The sequence below is a fragment of the Pipistrellus kuhlii genome, unplaced genomic scaffold, assembly GCF_014108245.1.
Source record: "Pipistrellus kuhlii isolate mPipKuh1 unplaced genomic scaffold, mPipKuh1.p scaffold_m20_p_9, whole genome shotgun sequence".
Lineage (NCBI taxonomy): Eukaryota > Metazoa > Chordata > Mammalia > Chiroptera > Vespertilionidae > Pipistrellus > Pipistrellus kuhlii.
Genome location: NW_023425595.1, coordinates 22,697,858 through 22,725,234, shown reverse-complemented (window position 1 = coordinate 22,725,234; position 27,377 = coordinate 22,697,858). Strand labels below are relative to the sequence as shown.

Sequence of the window (27,377 nt, the reverse complement as noted above, 5' to 3'; positions counted from 1 at the left end):
ATGTAACCAACATAAATGTAAGATATTTATAGTAAGATATTTATAGGGATGATTTGATACATATATACATTGTAAAAAGATTCCCCCTATCAAGCTAATTAGCACATCCATCGCCCCTTTTTTGGGGGGAGAGGAGTTTAAGAACACTGACGTTCAACTCTGCTAAGATTTATACTAATCTTAGCAAATTTTAATTATACAATGTTATCCGTTATAGTCAGCATGTTATATATTAGCTCTTCATACCTTATTCATCTTACAGCTGAAAGTTTGTAGCCTTGAGGGATAAGGAATAGGTATTACTGCTAGAAAAAAAAAAAACACAAGCTAGGAAAATAACATTAGGTATCTAGAAGGAATATCCCCAAACTCTGAAGATAATACTGACTGGACATCAAGCGAAGGGTAGAGTAGCCACTGAAAGCGAGAGACGCCAACTCTCAGTTTTTACAATAATTTGAATAATTAGGACATATCTATGAAATTTATTCACTTGTGTAACTTCACAAGTTACATACTGTTATGGTGAACTGAGAACTGAAAAGTTATAGTTTCAGAATAGTTAAGGAGTGTATGTCTAACTTATTGCACAATAGAAAATGAAATTATATCTAGAATCACACTCCCATTGGCAACAGATTTTTGAATAGGTAATGTGCACCAATAAAGAGAAGAAAAGGCCAAGAAATGAGGGACTCACTGGGAATACAGCAGTGGGCAAACCAGAGAGGGTCTCTGCTCTCACTGACTTTCTCTGTTTGGTGGAGCAAGACAGACAATTAGAAAGACAAATAAACAAGAGCCTATCAGGTAGTGAGAAGTGCTAAGGTCAAAATGAAATAGAATGATATGTTAAAGAGCAAGTGGAGTCCACTTCAGATTTAGAGGTTAAGTAAGGCTTCTCTGAGGAAGAGATAATTAAGCTGATATCCAAATGATGAGATGGAGCCACATACATGGATCTAAAGGAAAATCACTCTAGATACAAGGGAAAGCAAGTACAAAGAAACTCAGATATGCCTGAGTTGGGGGTAGGGAGAAGCCAGTGCAGCTGGAGTGGCCTGAGAAAAAGATAAAGTAATATAAGATGGGCCTTGAGAGCTAGAGTATGCTGTTTGTTCTAAGCAATGAATTTTATTCCAAGCATAATAGAGATTGATGATCATTGGCCAGATACCAATATTCCGATGCCAGTAAAATGCCTATACCCTCTGAATATCAGATAACACCATGAAGAAATAAAAGGGGGCATAATTCTAACTGACTGAAGTTAAATTCTGAAGTGATTGAGCTTACCAGAAGTGAGATCAGACTTTCTGCTATTAGTCAAAACGAGGGCTTAAGAGTTAAATTAAAATTAATAATGGGGAAATAAAATTAATACATGAGCTTTTGGACACATGAGTTTTGTGACAATAATATTTATAAGCAAACAATGTTAATTTACTACTGTTCTCTGTATTTCAAAATGACACTGTCACTGTATGTGATATTATCAGGTATTTTTTAAAAGAATAATATTTAGGATTTTTTTACATTAGGTACACGGAGTAGTTTTCCCCAGTTTCTCTCTTCCACCTGAAAACAAAGGGAGATAGCTCCAAACAACATGTTGCTTATTCATCTATTCTTAAATTTCCCTTCTCTTTCTTCCCTGTCTACAAAATGAACAAAAGGGACAAGATAAAAGATATCTCTAAGGTATCTGGGGGAAGTTTCAGTTAAAGTAATTACTGCACTCTAGAGTAGAATGGAATCTAGTGAACCATGTTTTAGCCATCCTAAAAACTACCCTTTGACTATAGATTGTCCTCATGTAAAAATTGTAAGTTAGTATCTGTTGCTACTGCCATGTGTCTTATTGCAAATAATTCAATACTTTGTCACATTTTCAAGTTATTTTTCATTATACCTTCAATTTTTTTTCTACTCATCCATTTGTACATATCCAATCCCAATTCATCATGCAAGAGCAAGTACCGTTCCTCTAACTTTTGCACTTCCAGGGCTAGTGAATGGCCTGTATTCTACGATTTCTTTTTTTTTTTTTTTTAATATATTTTTATTGATTTTTTTACAGAGAGGAAGGGAGAGGAATAGAGAGTTAGAAACATCGATGGGAGAGAAACATCGATCAGCTGCCTCCTGCATACTCCCTACTGTGGATGTGCCTGCAACCAAGGTACATGCCCTTGACCAGAATTGAACCTGGGACCTTTCAGTCCACAGTCCGACACTCTATCCACTGAGCCAAACTGCTTTTGGTTATTCTATGATTTCATTGTGGAAGTACTTGTCTTAGTGATGGCTCCTTAGTTATTCTCAAACCCTCAAGAATGCTAGGATAGATCTAAGTGTCACACTTATTCAACATTAAATCAAAGCATTATATGGCTAATAATTATGGTCATGAATTTCCTATCAGGCTCAAAACCCATTTACAACAGCCTTTACCTTCTTCCGGATCATGGTACCAACTAACACAACCGCTGTTTACCAAGCTCTCAAACCATATACAGAACTCTCTGAGCCAATTACCTCTGACTTTGTCTAGAAGTACTTTCTTGGACAATGACTCTTTCAGACATCAAAAATAAGTGGCAGTTTTTATCTCCATAAAGATTCTAGCATCAGGTAAAAAGAGACTGATAACAGTAAAGGACAACTTCAAGCATAATTTAAAAAAATGAATCATGAGATTGGTTCAGATGACTTGTTAAGTTTGAAAACAGTTTGAAAGAGAAAATTACTAATAGTGGGTGCTTAAATTTAGATATAAACTTTAAAGGAAAATCAAAGCAGCATTGAATTTTAGAATCTGGCCTTTAATGCTAAACCAATGTCTTCATTTTCCAAATTAAGAAACTAGTGCTAAGAAAATCAATTTATTAACTCATTAATTGATTATTAGGTACTATCCAGTAAGTTACCAGAGTCAGAACAAGAATGCACATCAGATCAAGGTCAGTATTTGAAAGGAACCTCAAATTAAACATTATTTTTAAAAAGTGATGATTTACAGCTAACAAGTCAACTCTTTGGCTAGGGAAAAAAGTCTATTTCAATATAAATGCTGGATAGAACAGTGGCAATAATCAACAGGGTTTGCTAGTTCATTTTGAATATGAAGAGGTATTTAAGAGGAAAATATTGTGAGCATAATATAGAGATCAGGAATTACTTTGATTCAAAACCATACTGAACTGGAAACGTTAATAAAGAGGACCAAAAGGGAGCTCCTTACAAATCTAGTAATCACAGACCAGCAGGAGAATGACAATACACTCATGCCCATAGTTGAAAGAAGGGCTAAAGACATTCTATTAAGATATAACAAGAAGAAAAAAGAAAATTGCAGTGAAGGATCCATCAAAGGTTCTTGTGAGCTTCTGAAAAGTTCAGTAATAAAAAGAAATTAGTACTAGACATTTTCAGGAATGTGGAACCAAGAGGTATATAGAGACAGTTAAGTTCAAGCTTTCAGGAATTACAACACACAAAGACACACAGACACACAGACACACACACACACACACACACACACACACTGCAATGCCAACTTCTTTGAGTAATGTTTTCCATCAGAGTGGAAAAAGAATACAAAAATTGTCAACAGCAGTTTCATTCCTGGGAATATACCCTAGAGGAAAAAACTCATGCACATGTATATCAGAAGACAGGTGCAAGGATGTTCATATCATTTTTGTATGAGCAGAAAACTGGAAATCATCCAGATGTCCAGATACAGAACACAGAAGGTTATACTTCTGAGTAGCATACCATGGGATACTGCATGGAATATTACACAAAAATGAAAATAAACTAGAGCTGTGCAGAGCCAAATTGAATTTAGAATATAATTATGAGTATAAAAAGCAATTCACATAAAGTTACAGTGTGATATATTTAAACAAAGTTCTAAAAAAATAAGTTAAATAATGTGTTATTTTGGCACACATACAAAACTGTTTTAAAACAAAAAAAAGGAAGATGATAAACACAAAGTATCGGCAATAGTTACATGTAGGAGGAAAACAAAGAGATTGGACAGGTGAATAAAACAGGTAGATTCAATGAGTAATTTTTATTAAGTTGCATAATGAATCCACAGGTCGTTGTTTCATTTTTATACCTTACACATGTATCAAATATTACATAATAAACACATATTTAAGTTTACTACTTCCTTTTCTTTTCATTTTTTTCTTATGCATATTGTATAAAAGAAAATATATAGATCTAAAAGCTGGCCCCTTATTACTTCAAGTAATATCAGCATAAATCCTGAATACGTGAATCTAATGAATTTTCCTTGGGAAAAAAATGCAAAATGTTAATTATCCACTCAAACTCCACTGGTTCAAAAGTCATAGGAGAATATGACATTTCATCAAACCACCTGAAAACTTCATCCTCTTTCTAAACAACAAAATGCTATGAGCGCACCTTCATGCTTCGCAGGTCAGTAAGAGGAAAAATCAGAAGCAATTGCCTGCATCTGTTAACATTTCTAGAGAAAGAGCTTTAAGAACAGAATGTTTAAAACTGAGAAGATAAAAATGGGCCAAGAAATTTGAAGTATCTTTTCAAGGCAGAGACACACAAAATGAAGTCAGAAAAATGATTCAACTCACTAGAACATCGCCAACACTGAAAATGGGAGTTGCAAAACAACAGCAAATTGAAATAACAAAGTTTTGTTCATAAAGTCTAGAGCTCACAGGATCCAGGATGATTATATATTTTATAAAGACATATGAGAGGATGACCAGTTTCCAAAAAATCAGAATACTTAACACAAAAACCTACCAAACATAGTATTTTTCATAATTCAAAAACCAGTTCTAGCTCTTCATTTTAATCCCTAATAATACAGACTTTCAGAAATATATTTATTTAAATTATCCAGTACTAACTAACTATTTGCAATGCATATGATACAAATAATTTAAATAGGACCAAGGACACAAATATCATAGGGAAGAAAGATGTATCTTAAAAAGAAGAAAAAAATGAACTGAAATGAGTTATAATGAATATTTAATGTGTTTCTTATCCAAAATTCCAAAACTTTTCCAATTTCTCCCATGAATGAGAAATGTAAAGAAAGTTTTGGATACGAGATACTCTAAACCTTCACCAATACAATTTTTAAATTTTAAATTTTTGAATTAAAGATGTGGCAAAAATATCCATAAATTTTGCCTTAAAAGATCCTTCTGATGCTTTATCATGGCATGTATGTTATTTATTTTTTTTTTAGCCTGGGCTTTTATAAGATTTTTTTTAACAGAACACATTACTCTTTTTTTTTTTTTAATATATTTTATTGATATTTTACAGAGAGGAGGAAGGGAGAGAGATAGGGAGCTAGAAACGTCGATGAGAGAGAAACATCGACCAGTTGCGTGTTGCACACCCCCCACCAGGGATGTGCCCGCAACCAAGATATATGCCCTTGACCGGAATCGAACCTGGGACCTTTGAGTCCGCAGACCGACGCTCTACCACTGAGCCAAACCGGTTTTGGCAGAACACATTACTCTTAAAAGTTGCTCTAAAAACCTCATTCAAGTCTTTACCAACCTCTCTCACTGATAACAGCAAGAAAGGTTGGCTTCCAGTGGGGAAATTTTAGTATCAGCTTTTCCCAAAAGGAGAGCTAAACTGAATTGCTCTTCCAGAAAGCCATCTGTATTGCTGCCAAATGCTAAAATCCCCTAACACCATGGGATACTTCCTATGATTCCATATGTGGTGCAGGATGAGTTTTCTGTAATATTTCTCTTAAATGTTTCTCCAAATAATAACAGTAATAGTAATTAAAATAACAATAGGGTAATAATCACAATTATATAAGTTATGTGTTTTATATATATTACTAGAAGGCTGGTGCACAAAATTCATGCACTGGGTGGGGTGGGGAAATGTCCCTCAGCCCAAACTGCACTATCTCCATTCTGGGACCACTTTGGGGGATGTCTGATGTAACCAACAGTCGGACATCTCTCTCATAATCTGAGACTGCTGGCTCCCAACTGCTCACCTGCCTGCAAGCCTGATCACCTCTAACCACTCCCCTGCCATCCTGATAGACGCTAACTGCTAACTGCTCCTCTACCAGCCCAATTGCCCCTAACTACCCTCCCCTGGCAGCCTGGTTGCCTCTAACTGCCCTCCCCTGCTGGCCTAGTCACCCCTAACTTCCCTCCCCTGCTGGCCCAATTGTCCCCCAACTGCCCTCTGATGCAGGCCTGGTTGCCCCCAACTGCCCTCCCCTACAGGCCTGGTCACCCCCAACTAAACTCCCCTGCTGGTCCAGTCACCCTTAACTGCCTTCCCCTACCGACTGCTCCCCCCCAACTGCCCTTCGCTGATGGCCTGATCCCCCACAACTACCCTCTCCTGCTGGCAATCTTGTGGTGGCCATCTTTACCACATGGGGGTGGCCATCTTGTGTGAGGGCCTGAGAGTCAATTTGCATATTACCTCTTTATTATATAGGATATCAAACCCTTTGGAACCCTACAAGGTATCCTTTATCCAATTTTACAGATGAGGGAACTGAAGCACAAAATATAATTTATTCAAGGTTCCACAGCTAGAAAACCATATTGGTTATATTTTTGAACACTTACTATGTTCTGGAAATGTTCTAAATGTTTTAGGTGCATTAATTAAATCTTGATCCTCATGATAGCAATATAATTATGTATATTTTTTGGTTGAGGAAACTGAGGCACACAGAGATGTCCTATGTCACCCACCTGGCAAATGTTGAACTGAGTTTCAAACAGGCAGTCTAGTTCCAGAGCCCACACTCTTAATCAGTAGGCTTTATTACCTCTCTAGATATTAGAATATATAGTCAAACCCAGATTCTAGTTCATTCAAGAACACATGACTTTCAAAAATGAGTTTTTCCTTTGTTTAAACTATATCACATTCCTCATTTAGTACAGCAAAGCTATCAAATGAGCAATACATGCCAACATATAGGCTAACTAAATATAATTCAGAGAAAAATATATGTAAAAATTCAAATTATTATTTAGAGATGTGAATAATGATAATAATCCATCAGATATACACATAAACATGTGTTCATTCTTGTACTGGGTAACAGCTGCATAATCCATTGGAGAGCCTCTCCCACCAGGAATCCAAAGCTCAAATGCTCATGCCCTTTCTCTACATATAGTCAAATGAATCCACATACTTTCATTAGCATGAGAGTTCGAAGCACACAATTCCACTGGACAAATACTCTGATTTCTGATCAACAGATAGGAAGCTGTACCTAAATCCTGCATACTTTCCATTAAGTGTATGGCCTCTATCAAAGAGGGCTCACTTAGTGTACTGTTTTCATATAACCACAAGCTTTATCACTCCCTCCTGGTCACAATAATTATTATCTAAGAAATAAATCTTTTAAAAGGGTCAGAAAGTCAGAAGGAAGGATTTATTTTGTCAAGAGTTGAGATTTACATCACTATCCCTTTTTCTTTACAATCTCACAGGATGCCAGAACCTGACCCAAACTAGTTCATTTGGCCTAGGATCATATACTTAGTAGTGTGATACATAAGACATGATAGTAGCTGAAGCACTATTATTAAAGAGAGATTAAAACAGCTGTACATTATGCTGAAGCACTCACTATTCCCTTTACAAACAGACGGTCCTGGATTACAAGTAGCACTTGACCATTTAAATCACGACAACAACCAGATTTAACCAGCTGGGCCATATTCTCCTAGGCAATGCCTGTTGACCTCCTCAGTCACAGCTGCTCAAATGAAATTCTCATTAGACAACTTATTTTCAGAAGCCAAAGGACTCTCTGATTAAATATAAGTATTTAGATATAGAAGTCCTTTTTAAAGTATTCATTTTCTGACAACTGTCGCTTATGTTAGAGCCCAGCTACATTGGCAACAAGATGGGTGATACAAGGATAACTAAAACTCATCATTTAATCACAGTTGAAGGATTTTTATCTTGGAAGCATCTTAACCTACATCTATTAATCAGAGTCTTTCTGCACACTTTACCCACCAATGTAAACGATGTTTTAAAAGGCAGATTCTGATAAGTTATTCATTCTATATATCTATCCATGCATCTGTGCATTTATCTAATTATCAAGCAACTTACCTACTTCTCTGTGACAAAAAACAAAACAAAATCAAAACAAACACCAAGGTTAAATTGACAGAAAAACAAAAATGTTGCTGATTTTCCCACCGATCTCACTTTCAGAGGAGGCACTTCAAACAAAACACCTTTGTTCATCAGTGTTTTAGCAATCCAGTGCTCACAGTGCTCTGGAGAGCACATTTCTTGAAGGTACGGCAGATAAAACAATGGAGAATTATTTGGTTGATCAAAGAATCCGCATGTAAGAGAATAACTTTCCTATTACTAGGTGCAGAGTTTTTATCATGTAGATATTCTTTTAAAATAGACCATAATAAATAAACCTTTTATAAAACAGTTCCTATATTTGAGGGGAAGTGAGGGAGTGAGGTGAAGGAGGGGATATTTAGTCTGATAGAGTCAAAACATTCTCCAGACCAAGAATTATTCAGGAAAGATTATTATGCCAGTCACACAGGCTTGTCACTCATGAGGTATGGCCTTAAAACCAGGAAGTAGACAGGCAGTAGAGGTGGGTTATATATTTCAAAGTTTTTACATATTCCATGGGATAAGAGATGTCTCAAAGGATGAGATGGACTTGAGGCTTTAAAGGGTCAAATCCAGGCAAATATGGTGGAACTATTATATCTCCTCAGACTTAAAATATAATTATTACAGAATCCAAAATCTATCAGAAACTTTTTAATGACCTTTTCATAATTATTTCTGCTCTCCCATTATACTGTTCTGTTCTATTGCTCCAAGTAGTATAATAATCAAAACTAGAAATCAAACTCAAAATTAAAAAATAGAAATCCTCATTGCTCCTCTCTCTAAAATATACTCCTCTACTTTATTATTATTATTATTATTATTATTATTACTATTACTATTAACTAGAACCCAGTGCATAGATTCATACCCTGGTGGGGTCCCTTGGCCTGGCCTGCAGTGATTAAGTCAAAACTGGCTCTCCAACATCCCCTGAGGGGTCCTGGATTGCAAGAGGGTGGTTCTTAGGTGATGCACCCTGGAATCGGGCTCCTTCCTCTCTGGTTCCAGGTGTGTCATCTAAGAACTGCTGATGCCAAGTGACTGTAGCTGGAAAGCTCCTACATTGAGCATCTGCCCCTGGTGTTCAGTGTGCATCATAGCTACTGGCCTGTCAGCCTGTTGACTGGTCATTTAGGCGCGCGCGAGCGCACACACACACACACACACACACACACACACACACAGTGCTACCACCCGTCTATTCACCCAAAGTTTAGAAACTCTGAGTTAGCTTTGAACCATCCCTCTCTCTTGGTCTCTTCACTTAAATGTCACGTCCTAATAATTCTAACTCCTGATATATTTCCATATGCACCCTTCTTCCTTTCTCCTTTCTGCCACCTTAGTCCCGACCCTCATTATCTCAAGCCTGAAACAACTTCCTTAATGTCTCTCCATGCTCCCATATATCCTATACAATTCTGCCAGATTAACCTCCCTGGAAAACAGCTCTAATCCATCACTTTATTGTACTAAAAAAGAGTCTATGGTTCCTCCATAAACTTCAATATAAAGTTCAAACTCTTTAGCCAAGAATTAAAGGCCCTCTATAATCTGAGTACAACTTATATTTTCAGTCATTTAATCTATATATATTTTTGCATTTTTTAATAAGTAAAATGGTCCCCTCATCTTACACTTTTGCAAAACTGTCTGTGCTCTTCTTGGCCCTTTGCTTTCCATAAATTTTCCAATCACTTTAGGTACCTTACCACTAAACATTCACAAATCCAGTTGTGATTTTTATTAAAAACTTATTGAATTTGTAGATTAAAGTGATAAGAATTTTTTTGGTTTTATTGAATTTATTGGGGTGACATTGATGAATAAAATTATAGATTTAGGTGTACAATTCTATAATATATTGTATTGTGTATCCACTACCCTAAGTCAAGAGTTTTCAGTTAATTATGTTATTTAGTGTTGCTATCCATAAATATGATATAACTCTCCATTTATCCAAATATTTTATATCAATAAGTTTTATAATTTTCTTTTTTTTAAATATTTCTTTAATGATTTCAGACAGAAAGGGGGAGGGAGGGAGGAAGAGAGAGAGAGACAGAGAGAGAGAGAGAGAGAGAGAGAGAGAGAGAGAGAGAGAGAGAGAGAGAGAGAGAGAGAGAGAGAGAGAGAGAGAGAGAGAGAGAGAGAGAGAGAGAGAGAGAGAGAGAGAGAAAGAGAGAGAGAGAGAGAAATATCAATGATGTGAAAAAAAATCATTGATTGGTTACTTTCTGCACACCCCTCCTGGGGATCAAGCCTGCAACCTAGGTATGTGCCCTGACTGGGAATTGAACCACAACATCATGGTCCATGCTCATCCACTGAACCATGCCAGTCAGACTATAATTTTCTTAAAGGACGTGTATATTTATTTTTTTCTTTTTACCTTTTGACCTCTTCACCCATTTCTCCCACCATCACCTTTTTGGGTTTTCTGTTTATTTGTTTTTAGAATCACATAAAATTGAGATCAAATGGAATTTGTCTTTCTGTGTCATGCTTATTTCACTTTATATATATATATATATATATATATATATATATATATATATATATATATATATATTTCAATCTATTCTTTATCCATTTACCCATCCATTGACACTTAGGTTATTTCCATATTTTGGCTGTTGTAAATATTGCTGCAATGAATATGGTGATAGATATATCTTTTTTAGTTAGTGTTGTGTTTGTTTTTTCGCCAGATAAACACCCAGAAATAAAATCAATGGATGTATGGTGGTTCTATTTTTAATTTTATTAGTAACCTCCATACTGTTTTCCATAGTGGTTACACCAGTTTACATTCCTATCAACAACGCATAAGAGTTCCCTTTTCTCCACATCCTCACCAACACTTGTAATTTCTTGCCCTTTTTATAATAGCCATTCTAAAGTTATATAAATTCTTTATATATTTTGGATATTGCCCTTTATCAGATATATGATTTACAAGTATTTTTTCACATTCCATCAGATGCCTTTTCATTTTGTTGATGGTTTCCTTTGCTGCACAGAAACTTTTTAGTATGATATAGTTGTTGTTTTTTCTTTTAGTGTCAGATTCAAAATGTCATCACCAAAACCAATGTCAAGGAGCTACCACCTATGTTTTCTTTTAAGAGTTTTATGATCAACTACAATAAAAACAATAAAAACTAATCAAGCACTTAGAAGCTAAATAGCATGCTATTAAACAATGATTGGGTTACCAAAGAGATCAAAGAAGAAATTTAAAACATCCTAGAAACAAATGGCAATGAAAACACAACAGTCCAAAATCTATGAGACACAGTGAAAGCAGTTCTGAGAGGAAAGTGCAGAGCACTACAGGCCTACCTCAAAAAACAAGAAAAACTGATAATATATTATCTACCCTTACAACTTCAAGAATTAGAAAGAGAGCAATAAGAAAAGCCCAGAGTAAGCAGAAGAAAGGAAATAATAAAGATCAGAGTGGAAATAAATGACATAGAGACAAAAAAAAAAATACAAAAGATCAATAAAACCAAGAGCTGGTTCTTTGAAAGGATAAACAAGACTGATGAACCTCTAGCCAGGATCACCAAAGAACAAAGAGAGAGGACCAAAATAAACATAATCATAAATGAAAGGGGTGAAATAACAACTGACCCCACAGAAATACAAAGGATTATAAAATAAAAAATAAATAAATAAATAAATAAATAAATAAATAAATAATACTATGAACAACTCTATTCCAACAAAATGGACAACCTAGATGAAGTGGACATATTCCTAGAAAAAGACAATCTTACAAAACTCAATCAGGAAAAATAAAAAGATCTGAATAGGTCGATAACTATATATAAAGGAAATTGAAGCCGTTTAAAAAAAAAAAAAAAAAAAAAAAAAAAAACTTCCAGCAAAACAAAATCTGTTGGTCCAGATAGCTCACATGGGAGGTTTACCAAGCATTCAAAGAAGAACTAAAACCTATCTTCCTCAAACTATTCCAAAAAATTCAAGAGGAAGGCATACTTTTAAACTCTTTCTATAAAGCCAGCATTATCCTAATCCCAAAACCACATAAAGACACTACTGAGGAAGAGAATTACAGGCCGATATCCCTGATGAACATACTAGTAGATGCTAAAATCCTCAACAAAATTCTAGCAAATTGAAAGAAGTAAAACTGTCATTATTTGCAGATGACATGATATTATATATAGAAAACTGTAAAGACTTTGTCAAAAAAAAACTACTAGATTTAATAAATAAATTTGGCAATGTAGCAGGATCCAAAATTAACACCCAGAAATCTATGGCTTTTTTATACACCAATAATTAATTCGCAGAAAGGAGAAACAAAAACAAAAAAGGAAGGAAGGAAGGAAGGAAGGAAGGAAGGAAGGAAGGAAGGAAGGAAGGAAGGAAGGAAGGAAGGAAGGAAGGAAGGAAGGAAGGAAGGAAGAAAATCCCGTATACCATTGCACCAAAAAAATTAAGATACCTAGGAATAAACTAAGGAGGTAAAAGACCTGTACTCAGAAAACTAAAGGACATTGAAAAAAGAGATAGAAGAAGATCTAAATAAATGGAAGAATCTACTGTGTTCACAGACTGGTAGAATCATACATCAGTAAAATGCCCTTATTGCCCAAAGCAATCTAAAGATTCAATACAATCCCCATTAAAATACCAATGGCATATTTCATAGACCTAGAACAAAGTCTCCAAAAATTCATATGAAATAAAAAAACAACAAATAGCTGCATCAATATTATCTAGAATGTCTCAGTAATTTACACAGACATTTATTTATATTTTAAATATAGTCCAGAATGTCATGATCATCTAATTTCATGAATTATAGATTAATAGAAGAAATTAGAAATTATTCACAACTAAGCAAGAAATAGCAGCCTACAATCTAAAGAAGAGAAACCAACACATACACACACACACACTGAAAATTATATCTATATCAAATAAACACAAGAACTCCAAAGTTTCAGAACTGTAAGGAAATAACCATAAAGCTAACAGTCTTAATTATCCCAATGATCTCTGGGGGCATCATTACAGTATAGCATGGTAAAATAACTGACATTTATAATATTATAATCATTGTGATACCTCAAATTTATGGAGTTTGCATTTCATATGAGACTTTTTATATTCATTATTAGAGTTAATTCTCAAAATCTTTGAGTTACCAAGTCAGGTATAGGTATCATAGGAAATTTTAAATTTTGTGGCTCAGGGATATTGTAGAACTTACCAAGGGTCATGTAAATTGTCAGATAGGTATTGGCGTTCATAGGCTACTGCATCATGACTTCAAATCATCAAATAATATTTACTTTTATGCTATCTAATGTGGTTAGTAAGACAAAAAAGTATGTAATACATTCTAGAAATTTCCACAAAAATTGCTGATGTGCTAAACACATCCAAAAAATTAATTTGAAACTTACACAGATTTAATTTGAAAGTTTTTAAACTTTTAAGCCCTTGAAGAAATAAAATTCAGTAACATAAAAAATTCCCTTATATCAAATCCCCATTTCCCTATATGCCACAGAGATTTAAACTTACAATGTTAGTAGTAAATCCACAACCATTAATTATCCTACATTTTAAAGTTTAAAATCTGTACATAAAAGAACATGCACATTATAGCAATCACTTAGATTTAATTTATTTAACTGAAAACATAGAAGCATCAGAGAGAAGGTGGGGATGGAGGTGGCAAAGGAGATATTAACCAAAGAACTTGTATGCATAACCCATGGACACAGGCAAGTGTGTGAAGGCCTGGGAGGATGAGGGGTGGCAGGTGCAGTGTAGAGGAGAAAATGGGGAAGGGGGGAAAGAGAGACATCTGTAATACTGTTAACAATAAAGATACATTTTTTACAAAGTATTATTAGTCTTTCACCTAGAGATACTTGAACCTAGGTGGATTCTTGTGGGGAGAGAAAGTGGATGTGGGATATTAGAGTAGATGTCCTATGTCAAAGCACTTCTCCCTTGAACATTTAGCTTTAACAATATTAGAAACACTCAATGCTACAATATTTGGAAGCAAAATAATGATATTTATAATATTTCTAAAAATGAGAAGAAATAAATTGCTTTGGGTTTTCTTTTTGCTTTGAAGCAATTGATTTTTCATAATCAAACACTGTCCAGCAAAAAGAAAGTAGGAGAGGGAAAATTAAAAGTAACGTTGCAGCTGAAAAAAATTCCTATACTACATTTTTTTCCAGGGCAAGGCTTATAGTCAGTTGAAAACCTTGATTTGCTATCATAAGAACAAAAAAAAAAATGCACAAAAACTTTACATAAATGGAGCTATCTGCTTAACACTCCTAATGGATCACAATCTGCCATCACCATGGTAACCTCTGAATAACTTTTTCCAGGCTAGTGCCAATTATGCACTTCTCTGGCCCTTGAAATCCCACTCTCTTTTTTTTAAGGCCTGGAATTTTTAAAAGAATAAAGCCCAACATTTAAGTCCACACATACCCTCTTGTTCAGTCCGAGTCATTTCCTCAAGCTTCTTCTGTTTCAGTGTGTCCACCACATCGGCAAGGCTCCCTTTGCGGCGTTCTGGGGTTCCAAAAGTAACACTGGTCATTATCTCGCGGTCCCGACTCCCTTCGTCAGGCTTATGTGGTGAGGTAGAGGTATTTCGGAAGGAATATAGGGAACATAACTTATTATTCTCTGACTCCTAGAAAAAAAAGAAAGAAAAGAAAAACAGAATAAAATAAAACCATTAGAATACTTGTTTCTTTGCATATCATTGGGAGAAAAAGATCCCAAACTCAGATTGACAATATATGATGCTTAGATGGACAAATAAAATACAATAACTATTTCCACTTAAAAAAATACTAAACACTAAAGCAATTATGAAAATGCAGATTCATACTGGTGCGTTGTTTTTTATTAAAAGCAGCCTGTGCTTCAAAACCAATTTCAAAATGGACACCTCAACTTCTTCCTCATTTGTGCCCTTCTTTTAAAATAGTTGATTCAATTACTAATTATTAGAATTGGTAAAATTTTTCTTTAAATTGGCAGTTTAATTAGCAGAGCCTAAAAATACATATACATCACAAAAACATTATCATGCTTGAACTTAGAAACAGTAGAGAAATTAGCTTCAGTGATTGTTAGTTGTTCACTGGAAAACATAAAAAATGTCTAAGTCACTGCCAGAAAAATAACTAACCTGAATATTTTTGTATGTTGAATTTTGGGAGAATTCACTTTTTTCTAGCTGTATATCTGTCAAAAATTACAGAAACTTCTTTCCATTCCTTACCTTTACCCTAGTTAAACACATTTCTCATATAGCATTTAGAAATGGTTTGTTGTTTGTTTGTTTACAAAGGAACAAGTTTGTTACAGAAACATTTGCACAAGAATTACTTCACAGTACAGAGAAAGTTGGCTAACTGTGATGAGGAAAAACAAATCTTAGATGAAAAATAATATACACCTATAAGTTTATAGAAAGAAAATATTTACATATCCCTCTAAATCAGAACTGAGGGTTGAAAGCAACTACTATTTGTCCATTGCCCATCAGTAGTCTTACATTCGCCTTATCTATCTGTGCTCAGGCAGTCTCTCTCCCAATAAGAAATGTTTCGAACTAAAGCCTTTGTGATTTTCATCAGAAGCTTGAAAATCCTATCTGCTCCTATATTTCTCGCCATCTTCACAAAGAAGCCTGGCAAGCTTCCAGAACTATGTAGAAGAAGGTAAGTTACAGTTAATAATTAGTGGAAAGGGGTGGAAGGAAAAGGAATCTAAAGAAGTTTCCACATATATTAAATAATAATTGTACTCAATAAATGTTATGTATGTATATATTATCATTTTTAAGAAGATAGGAATAAAACTTATTTTCAGAGTTATTGGGAGCATATAATGAAATAACAATTATAAAGTAATTAGACACAATGCTAAACTCATAGGCAGTGCTTTAATTAATGGTAGGTGCTATTATGCTGATTAAGAAGCAGACTTAGGAATGGAGTCACGGAGTATTATCCCCCTTCTTTGGTAAGAAATGTTATTAGTCTTGAACTAAATTGAATATTGTGAAGTCTGTGAATATATTTTAAAAACTACTAAATTGTATACATCAAAAGGATAAATAGTTATGTGTATTATATCTCAATAAAGCTATTAAAATACTGCGAGTCCAGGAATTAAGCAAAGAAATAAAAAGACTCATGGACACAGACAACAGTATAATAATTGCCAGAAGGAAGAAGGTAAAGGGAGGATAAATGGTGATGGAAGGAGACTCAACATGGGGTGGTAAACACACAATATGCTATACAGATGGTGTGTTGCAGAATTGTAAACCTGAAACCTGTATAATTTTACTAACCAAATGTCGCCCCAATAAATTCAATTTTAAAAAGTCTATAGATTCAACACAATCCCTATTAAAATACCAATGGCATACTTCACAGAACTAGAATACTTCAAAAGTTTATATGGAATCATATAGACCCCAAATAGCTGAGCAATCTTGAGGGGGGGGAGAAAGAATTAAGTTAGAGAGTTCATAATACTTGATATCAAACTATGCAACAAAGCTATTATAACCAAAACAGCTTGGTACTGGCACAAAGATAGGTATACAGACCAATAGATCAGAAGAGAAACCCCAGAAATTGACCCACACCATTATGGTCAATTAATATTTCACAAAGGAGACAAGAATATACAATGAAATAAAGATAGCCTCTTCAATAAATGGTGCTGGGAAAACTGGACAGACACATGCAAAAAAATATTGTGCGCCAAATCTTAACCTTTTCCACATTCCCACTGTTGGCACAATGTCTATCACATTTGTGCTGAAATCAAGTAACAAGGATACAATTAATGGGGCAGAGCAGGAAAGAGAGCTCCTCTTTACCTTGGTCCTAGATCTCTTCCTTCCCCAGGAGAGATGTTATATTTCATTAAAGTTTACAATAACTCTGTGGAGTGATGCAGAGGAATTCCTCTAGATGCCAATCATGTTTATGCCTTAAACATGGCTTTTTGGAATGGCCTCTTGATTCTTCACTTTGGACAAACAAAAACTGAGATATGTTTCTGGAAAGCCATTTTGACCTCTTACTACTGTCCCTATCAGAAATTTGACCTAAGTGTTTTTGAATTGATAATTACCATTTGATCAATCATGCTTCAGTCACTTTCATTTCAAATGCAAACTAGTCTTATATCATAGCCTATAAGTCAAAAAACAAATTCTGATTCAATCTAAGCCTCAAACTTTTTAAAGTGGGGGCCAGATCACGGTCCCTCAGAGAACTGGAGGGCCGGACTATATGAACTACTAATTCCTACTGTAACACCTCAGCTGCGCTCACTGCCCAAAAAACCTGGCGGGCCGGATCAGACTCCTCTGCGGGCCGCATGTGGCCCGCGGGCCGTAGTTTCAAGACGCCTGATCTAAGGGATTCAAGACCAAGTCAAAACATGAGAAGGTGGTTATCCATAGATGACTCAGTATTGTCCATAATAAAGCAAATTTTTCCATCACTCAAAACATGGTAGAAGTGACTCTCCAGCCTGAGTAACAACTTTAAGTTGTCCTTAAAGCATTTGGGCTCCATACAGTACCACTTTTTTCTCTCAGGACTAATTTCAGTCTTACTCATGTCACTTGCTTAGATCAACTACATCTCTTGTTGTTTTTTTACTCATGGTAATGTGGTCACTACCATCCTGCACCACAGACAGTAACCATGGGTTCCCTCACCGATTACCCACACACTGTCCTCAGCCCTGTAATGTGTGCAAAGTGGCTCAACACCACCAAAAAGCAGGCAAAAAGAAGCTGAAAAGTCATGATTTCACCAAGGCATTAAGATAGGCAGTGCATGAAATCATAAATGGCTTAAGTCATATAACATTCTTAGGAACAATAGAAAGGGGCAATATTTATATTTCTCGCCCTCACTTTTTAACTTTCTAAAACTTAAGAAGTAATGGCCTTTCATTAGTGGAGGCCTCTAGGCCAGTGGTCGGCAAACTGCGGCTTGCGAGCCTCGGTTTGCAGCTCTGTTAACTAATGAGTTTGCTGACCACTGGGATAGGGGCTTAATCACAAGGAACAACAACAGCCTGTAATTATTGGAATTGAGAGTCTAGGTCAGTGGTCGGCAAACTCATTAGTCAACAGAGCAGCAAACCATGGCTCGCAAACTGCATGTGGCTCGTGAGCTGCAATTTGCCGACCACTGCTCTAGGCAATTTATTGGAGTAAAGGGAGACAAATCCAAACACTTTCAATGAAGAAATTACTGTTCGATAAAAGGCAATCATGTCTTATTTTAAAAACAGACTTCACAAAGAATCTCTAATCTTTTTTTCTAGAGGACTAAATCATTTTCAAATACGTTTTCTTAAGAAAAAAAAAGCTTAACTTAATCTGTAAGTTTTAAAAACAAATTCTATGAAATATCAATTGAGGCAAGATTCCCAATGATAATATCTGAGTCTTAATGCATGTCACTGCAGCACAACGGTTGAGAGATCTGAGACAATATTTCCCTAAAGCAGTGATTCTCAAACTTCAAGATACAGAATCCCCTGGCAAGTATGTTAAATGCAGATTCCTTCATCTCCTCCCATACCCTGAAGAGTAGGACTCGGGAATATAAATTTTGAGGAACATCTCAAGTGATTCTGATCACAGTTACTTTAATTCTGATGTACCTCACTTGAAGAAACGTCAATCCCTAAGGCAAATTAAATAAATGTGCTTCGCCTTAATGTTATAATGCAGATATAATTATGAATAATTTTAACAAGCCTGGTTAGTTGTAATTTTTAAAAATAACATAAAGGAGATTACCCCTCTTCTTTTGACCTTTCTTGTGAAAACAACTAATGAATAACATGACTGAACACACGAATATCACGAAAAGCAGAGTATATGGGACACGTTATAAGCATTAGTTCATTCAAAGAAAATTTACTATAAATATGTTTTCTTTCAACCCTTAACGTCGGTGACCTCACCAAACCTAACAGTAAAAATTGTTTCAAAATATTATTCAAACGAATTTTAGTCCTAACACAAAAAATAAAGCAATATTGTTGATTCAAGTGATCTAAAGAGGATTTCACTGGAAATCAATTAAACACAGTTCTCAAATTATATGTAGAAGAGTGAAAAAGTACCCAGTAGGACCAGGGAAAAAAGTCATTAAGCAGAGTTTCTAGAAAAAAAAAGCAATTTTCACAAATTAAGAATATTTTAGTAAGAAGTTTTTCTGTCTGAAGGGATAAAAACATAAATATCAAAAACAAAGCATGTATGGATGGTAACAGATGTTAACTAAACTTATTGTGATGATTACTTAACAATATGTGCAAATATTGAATCATTATACTATTCTCATGAATTATTATGCTGTACACCTGAAACTAATATAACATTTTATATCAATTATACATCAATTAAAAAACATGTGAGGTGATGGATGTTAACTTATTGTGGCAATAATTTTACAATACATACATATGTTACAATACACACTGTGTTGTACACCTTTAACTAATATAATGTTTTGGTCAAGTATATCTCAATACAACAGGAAAAGCGTGTTAAAATAATATTGCTTCAATTTTTCAGATGTGATTTCTGAATGGTGATAATATTATTGGTAAATTTCTCTTTTTTTGCTTATTTGTGTTTTCTAACTTATAACTGATGAAGTATCATTTTTTGTGTGTTTTTTGTATTTTTAATTAAATGTATAGCAATAGATAAATGATTTAATTCGTTTCAGATACACAGCACAGTGATTAGACATTATATAACTTACTAAGTGATGTCCCTCAACAAGTCTAGCATCCACCTTGCATCAGAAATATTGTTTATATAATAAAGAGATGCTTGGAAAAAAATATAAAAGTAAAATTTAAGAGAATGCAGTTTGACCTTCTTGAAGATTAGTACATTATAGTTTCCCTGTACTGAAACCAGAAAAAAATATTCTTTCTAGATATTTCTGTAGTTGAGGGTTCTCAAATAACATTTTTTAATAAATCTCTATTTAAAAGGGAATCCTTATATCAGCTAAAATCTATATCCTTATAATTATTACCCATTATTTCCTGTTTGCCCTCAAAAGATTCACAAAATCAGTTTACTTCCAGTTCCCTATTAGAGTTGTTCAAACATCTTAAGGTAAGCATTAAATAGTCCTTTTCTAGGTGAAATTCCTCCAGTTTCTACAACCCATTTCTCCTTTAACATAATTTCCAGATCCTTTGGCTTTCTCCTCGGATGCCCTTCAGTCTCTAAATACTGTACTAAAAATGGGTTGCCAACACCTGAATACAAAATTCGGCATTCTCATTTTCACCAGGAAGAAAAGTAACACTCAGATTACGTGGCTTCCCCCAAGTCACACAGGTGTAGCTGACAGAGCTAAAATCTAAATGTAGTTTTCTGATTCCAAATCCAATGTTGTTTTTTTCCCATTCCACAGTTATAATAAATAAATAAAATTAGTTATCGATTTTTGTATAAAAATCACCCTAAATTCAGCACTTAAAACAGTAACACTTATTATCTTTTATGGAATTTAGAGGCATCTGGCTGTTCAATGCTACCTTAAGGTCTCTTTTGAGGTTGTTAGTAAGTCAGTCGCTAAGTCTGGAATCATCTCAAAAACTTCTTTACTCCCAAATGTAAACACTTCAAAACATCAGGGCTGAAGTAAGGGGTTCCTTAGACATCATCCTCTAGCTTTGTGTGATCTACATGATATGTCCTCTCCATGATGTTAGCTTCAAACATGATAGTTCAGGCTTCCAAAGTTGCATGCCCCCAGGAAGAGCCAGGTGAAATCTGTATCACTGTTTCTCACCTCGCCTGAGAACTCATGCCCTGTAAACTGTCAGTGTGTTCAATTTAATAGCGAGTACCAAGGTTTGCCCATAGTCAAGGGGATGGGAGTTTAATCTCTGCATTTTTAGAGGATGGAATTATAATTACATCTTCAAATCTCTGCTGTGAGAAATGCATAATGTATAAAGCACTGAGTACAGTGACTATCACATAAGACTCAATAAATGATAACTACTCTTATTATTAAATTCAAATGCCCTTTATCCAATTGTCCTTTGTTTCAGTTTTCAGTCCTGAAAAATACTGTCATGATAACCACTGGCACCATTTTTAGGTTTTCCTTTATACTCACTCATCTAAGTAGAATAATCAATATATGCTCAAAAACCATTTCCTTTATGAAGTCCTCCCAAACTAATCCCACCAAGACCTGACCCTCAGGAAGCTCCAGTAACCTTACCACTTGTAATCAGCTTTTCTTGGAGATACTATGAACTTCTATTCAACCTAACAGCATATGGATTAACTCCATTCTGGCTAGGAGCAGCTAGAGAATGTGTCTGCTCTGATTCATCTGGGTTTACAATGGCACCTAGCCCAGGAATGTGAATGGACAGCCACATGGTGAACAGAGGAGAGAAGTGGGCTAAGGTTGCAAAGTCAGAGAAGATGTCAGGATTTGAGAAAGTCACAGACCTTGCACCAGAGACCATGGGCCAGAGACCATTTCTGACCAGGAATGGAATTCTTGTCCTACATAATGGAGTGGAAACCCACATACAGGCAAGAGTCATTGAAGTCAGGAGAAATGACTAAGAAATGGACTCTAACCAGATGAATTAATCAATTTCCCTTTCTGCTGCCCAACCTAATTATAGGACAAACTATTACCCTCTTACTCTTTCTTCCAACCATTAGCAAGGCTGATTTAAATGTGTTCAATCTTATTGCATTGTATGTTGTCATTTTTGTTTTGCTCTTTCATTTTGTTATACTACCTCTCTAATTATAGCTTTACCTCACTCTAGCCTGCCTTCCCTAAAGATAAGCTTTATTGAGATATCCTGATTTCTGACATTCTCTCTATCTAGCAAACCTCCGTTTTCTCAGACCCTACCCTAAATCACTCAAAGTCTAAATCTTAAAAATGATTCTTTCCAACCTGGTAATCTTTTGCTGAAGGGAATTAAGAAATGCAATGTCTGTAAAGAAATTAAAAACAATAATAAAACCAACTAAAGTTGCATGTATTGGCAACTTAACCATGTCAGTGATTAATATATTAAGTTATACTATATACTATATACTACGATGCACTACTTTTCTGATTATCTGGCTTAAAAAAACTTTTTTTGGAAGAACTAAAAATGTTCTAAGACTGTGAGGAGACACTCTACTATGGTGTTATTGAGTGACTGACAGAAAATCTTTATCTAATCTAGGTTCCAATAACTTCTTGCTAACAAAGGAAATCTAACCTTTTTAATATCCTGAGAACTAAATTGCTAACATTTATAGGTTCTTTTTCAGAGGAAAAAGTATGTTTTTCTCCAATGTGACATATTTTGAGAAAAAACACTGGTTTTAAAAAGCTTATATATATATGAAAATACTGAATTTGGCTCCAATTATCAACAATTGATTCTTGACAAAAGTATCATTTGCTCTAATAGTGAAATAAAGAATATTCTTTTTCTCTTTTATTAAAAATGATACTGGTAGAATATATTAAATTTACATAGCATTCTCAAAATTGGAATAATATCATGTCACTTTATTATATTATTATACTGTTCAATAACAATAAATTTATTCATGATGTGTCAGAATGTAGATTTTTTTTAACCAATATTTGCTAAAGTATTATGACTCCTAAAGTCCAAGAAGGAAAAGCCATTTTAAAAATATTATTTTGATTCCAAGAAAAAAATTACAAGACAAAAGTTTTTTAAGATGGCCTCATCACCATATTTAATAAATGAAAGTAAATATAGTGAACAGAGTAAATATAGAAAAATATTAAATTCTCCAAACTTGTCAAGACAATGACATAGAAAAGCTTTGCATCATCTAAATACCACAAGCCGCACATATAGAATCAAATCTCAAGTTCAAAGGTCCTTAGAAATTCAATCGTTTCAGGCGTCTTCAAACTATGGCCCGCGGGCCACATACGGCCCGCAGAGGAGTCTGATCCGGCCCGCCAGGTTTTTTGGGCAGTGAGCGCAGCCGAGGTGTTACAGTAGGAATTAGTAGTTCATATAGTCCGGCCCTCCAGCTCTCTGAGGGACCGTGATCTGGCCCCCACTTTAAAAAGTTTGAGGACCCCTGAAATTTCTAGTACTTGAATTTCCTATGCAAGAAAGGTAGTATAATAGTTAACTAGTAAAAGGTCTTTGGGCCAGATTTTCTAGTTAAATATGTTTTTCCATCTACCTTCCATATAACCCCAAACAGTTAGATGATTTTTCTGTGCCTTAATTCCCTCATCTATAAAATGGGAGTGATGATAACAGTAGTACAGAACCTACCTCATAGTGTTGATATGAAAATTAAATTAATTAATAAAAATAAAACATCTGTTATATAGTAACTGCTCATTAAATGATGGCGGTGGTAGTAGTAGTGATGATGGCTGTTACAATTTCCCTGGCAAGCAACTTTTTGCCTCTCCTTAAACACCTTCACTGTTTGAAGATTTGGCACTTCTCAAAGCAGTTGATTTTATCTTTGCAGGGTTGTCGAACATTCTTATTTATAGGAATATGAATCCTATGCCTTCAAACCATGGAAACATTTACAACCACAACACTTTCAAAACATACACACAGCATTATAGTAGCCTTGTATCTTTTCTTTTTCTGGCAAAACATCCCCGTTTTCTTCCTCATAAGACATGGGTCAACCATCCAGATCATTCTCCTCTGAGTATGTTCCAATTTGAATCTCTGGATCTCTTAAATAGGAGTGCCCTGAATTGAATGTGTTCAATATTGTCTAAATAAATAATTAAGGCACATGATCACTGAGGGATAATAAAGATCATGGATAGGCAACCTCACAGATGAGAATACTTACAACTTTTTGGTAATGGAACAGTAAAAAGAGCTTTAAAGTGAGGCCATGTGATAGTGAATTCTCCAACACATGGAGCAACATTCTATCAAGGTTTAGCTATTAGCTGATTCATGTGCCTTCCAAACCAGACAGCAATTCATCTGGCAATTCATTAAAGTTTAAACTACCATATGATATTCAACCTAAACAACACTATCAGGCTATGTTGAGTTGGCTAAGACAATTTAAACCTTGAAACCAACAAATTTCAAATTAGCAAGAAACTTGGTTATAGTTCAAATCTTTCTGAGGAAACTGAATCCAGAGATTGGAAATGACTTCCCTAATGTCACACAGCAAATTAGTGTCAGAGATTAAACACAGGCCTTCTGTGAAATAACAGTGAGATAACACCCTATTCTTTCCTACATAACCCCAGGGAAAATCTGATTTAAGAAGGAGGGAGGAAGGGAGGGAGGTAGGAAGGGAGGGAAGGGGGATGTGTTGATAACTTAAGGCTAGGGAAGAAGTAGTATGATTATGCAGATATTGGAGACTTATAATTTAAAAAGTTTTCCAGAGCAAGTTTCTATGCATGGAGAATCTCTAATGGTTCCATGGAGGTTTCTGTAAGAGGTAACCACTTTCTCAACTGTCTATTATATTATCTTCATGCTCTCCTCCTTTGCAGTTGTTTTCATTACTTCCCCATTTCAGGGTGTAGTTATAAAAAATAACTGTTGTTTTTTTTTACATATAATCAGCAAAGCAGCTTGTATGATTCATAGAATCCAGATATCGGTCAGTTAGATTGTCACGAACCTATTTTGCATCATCCAAATGAGAAATAATGAAGAGAACTTTGGGGGTTATCCACCCCAGATATCATAATTAAGAATCTGAAGCCACCTGGCTGGCATGGCTCAGTGGTTGAGTGTCAACCTATGACTCAGAGGTCATGGTATGATTCCCATTCAGGGCACATGCCTCAGTTGCAGGCTCGATCCCCAATGTGGGGTGTGCAGGAGGCAGTCCATTCAATGATTCTCTCTCATCATTGATGTATCTATCTCTCTCTCCCTTTCCTTTCCTCTCTTAAGTCAATAATAAAAATATATTATTTTTTTAAAGGAGTCAAAGTAAAACACACACATACACACACACACACACACACAAACAAAAAATGCCTCTTTACCATCTTCCAAAAACAGAGAAAATAGCCTTGAAAATAAAAGAACCAAGGTACCAAAGACCTATTGCATGATGCAGGTGTTGGCAGGGAGAGGAGTGCATGTAATAGTAGTATGACACAAGTATCCATTGAAGTTTGTTTAATTTAGTTTCCAGAAAAATCTGTTCTTAAGTCAATATAAAAACTAGGGCCATTGTGGGGGAGAAGGGACCTACAGTCACTTCAAGGGTATGAGAGAAGTTTCAGGAAAAATAGAAAATAAGATATAAAACTCTTAGGAAAAAGGCAAGGTAGCTGGGATCCACAGGAAAAGAGGTACTAATTAGGCTCCTGGAAATAATATCAATGTGATAATTTACTCATGTTTAGGGTGTCTATTTTTAAATGATGAGGCTGGGGTCATAAAAATAGATCAGCTCATGATCTTTATACCTCACAAATCTTAACATTAAAAAGTACCAGAGTCCAATGAAGGTCAATCAAACCCATTTATCCCTTAATAGAGATTCTGCTCTATTACAGTGAAATCCTTTCATAGCCTAATTTTCCAAGGGAAGAGGGACTAGCAAGCAGATTGCTCTGTGTGCCATACACACTGAGCACTCACAGTCACTCTGTGATCTCAACAATCTCTCATCTTCACTGGGATCTTGCCCAGAAAGGTTCCCAAGTTTGAGAATTTCACCCAAAAAGCCTTCAAATTTCCTTCCAATATATCAAATACATATAATGGCTCACCCAGAAACTCTTAGTGATTCAGAAATTTCTAAATAACATCTCTAGCTCTCTGATTTAAGTTTTTATAGATAGAACAAGTTCAAAGAATGTAACAAAGGCTATGTTGTTTATGAAACAACTATCCAGCTATCTATCTATCTATCTATCTATCTATCTATCTATCTATCTACCTACCTACCTACCTACCTATTTGTCTAACTATCTATATTTACATTTCCAGGGAAGGTGAAACTAGGCACAAAAATGTCACCGATTTACCACAAAGCAGCAAGTAGAAGTATAATTTTGTCATCAGGTGCCCCAGTGTATAGAAGCATTACTCTACCTGGAGGCAATACACAAACTTGGATTGATGGTTCAGTTAGAATCAGAGAGCACATGCTTTCTTTCTGGCAGGAGTGGGAGGTGTTAATTTTTATTTTTCTCTCTTAATTTTCAAATACCCAAAACTTATATTCAGATTGATTTCTGGCCCTTCTGTACTACTCTTCATAGATAAAAAAAAAAAAAAAAAAAAAAAAAAAAACCGTAGCCAAAAGAGAGCTAAACTCTAACCTTACTGTCAATTTCACAAAGCAAAATAAATAAACTATAATAAACTTTATATACAAACCATATCAGTGTGAGAGAAAAGCAGGTATATTTGGTAGAAGCATAGCAGGTATAAAATAAGTTAATACAATTGAAGGGCAAATGTTAACTCTAAATTCAACTGTAAAAGTTTTCTCAATTTCATGGATTACATTAGCTTAATCCTAACTAACCTAATGCTATCTAAAAGGCTACCAACTTACCACTGAGACTAATCAAAAAGTTTCTAAATAACAGTAAATGTAAAAAAAAAAAATAAAGTTCTAATTCTTTGTGTTTCTGGGCAAATGAATCTCTCATATAATACCACCACAATCTACCAATGCTTGAATGAGGGAAATTTCTTCCCAGAAGTTTGATGAACTTGAAAATATTGAATTCTAGGTACTCTCAGTACACTGGCAGTGAATATAAATCAGAATTAAATTATAATACAAACAAGCGTTTACAAATAACTTTCAATCATTTTATTAAATAATGCTTTCCATTTTCTAAAGTGTTAATAAAATATAAAGAAGATAAATAAAATGTATATCATTTCTAATTATTATCTGATTGTAAAATATTATTAGTAAAGGTTTGTAATTTATACTTTTGATTTCAGAATATAGTTTACAAAGGGATGTATCATTGAACTCAATTTTTATCACTTAGAAAAATAATGCCTAGAGGTCATGGGAATGTAGTAATACCAAAATAATATTTAAAAGGTTAATA

At 34.8% G+C, this 27,377-nt stretch overlaps 1 protein-coding gene across 20 annotated transcripts in view; it reads right to left on the bottom strand.

The window, feature by feature from the left end:
• Positions 1–27,377, bottom strand: part of SOX6 (SRY-box transcription factor 6) — a 525,015-nt gene that overhangs the window by 271,982 nt on the left and 225,656 nt on the right. For 19 of the 20 annotated variants that reach the window (XM_045577988.1, XM_045577991.1, XM_045577992.1 and 16 more), the window contains one exon: positions 14,704–14,911. In XM_045577988.1, coding sequence (XP_045433944.1) covers positions 14,704–14,911 — 208 coding nt within the window. Of the gene's footprint in view, positions 1–14,703; positions 14,912–23,907; positions 24,080–27,377 lie in introns of all 20 variants that reach the window. The other variant, XM_045577996.1, reaches the window with a different exon arrangement.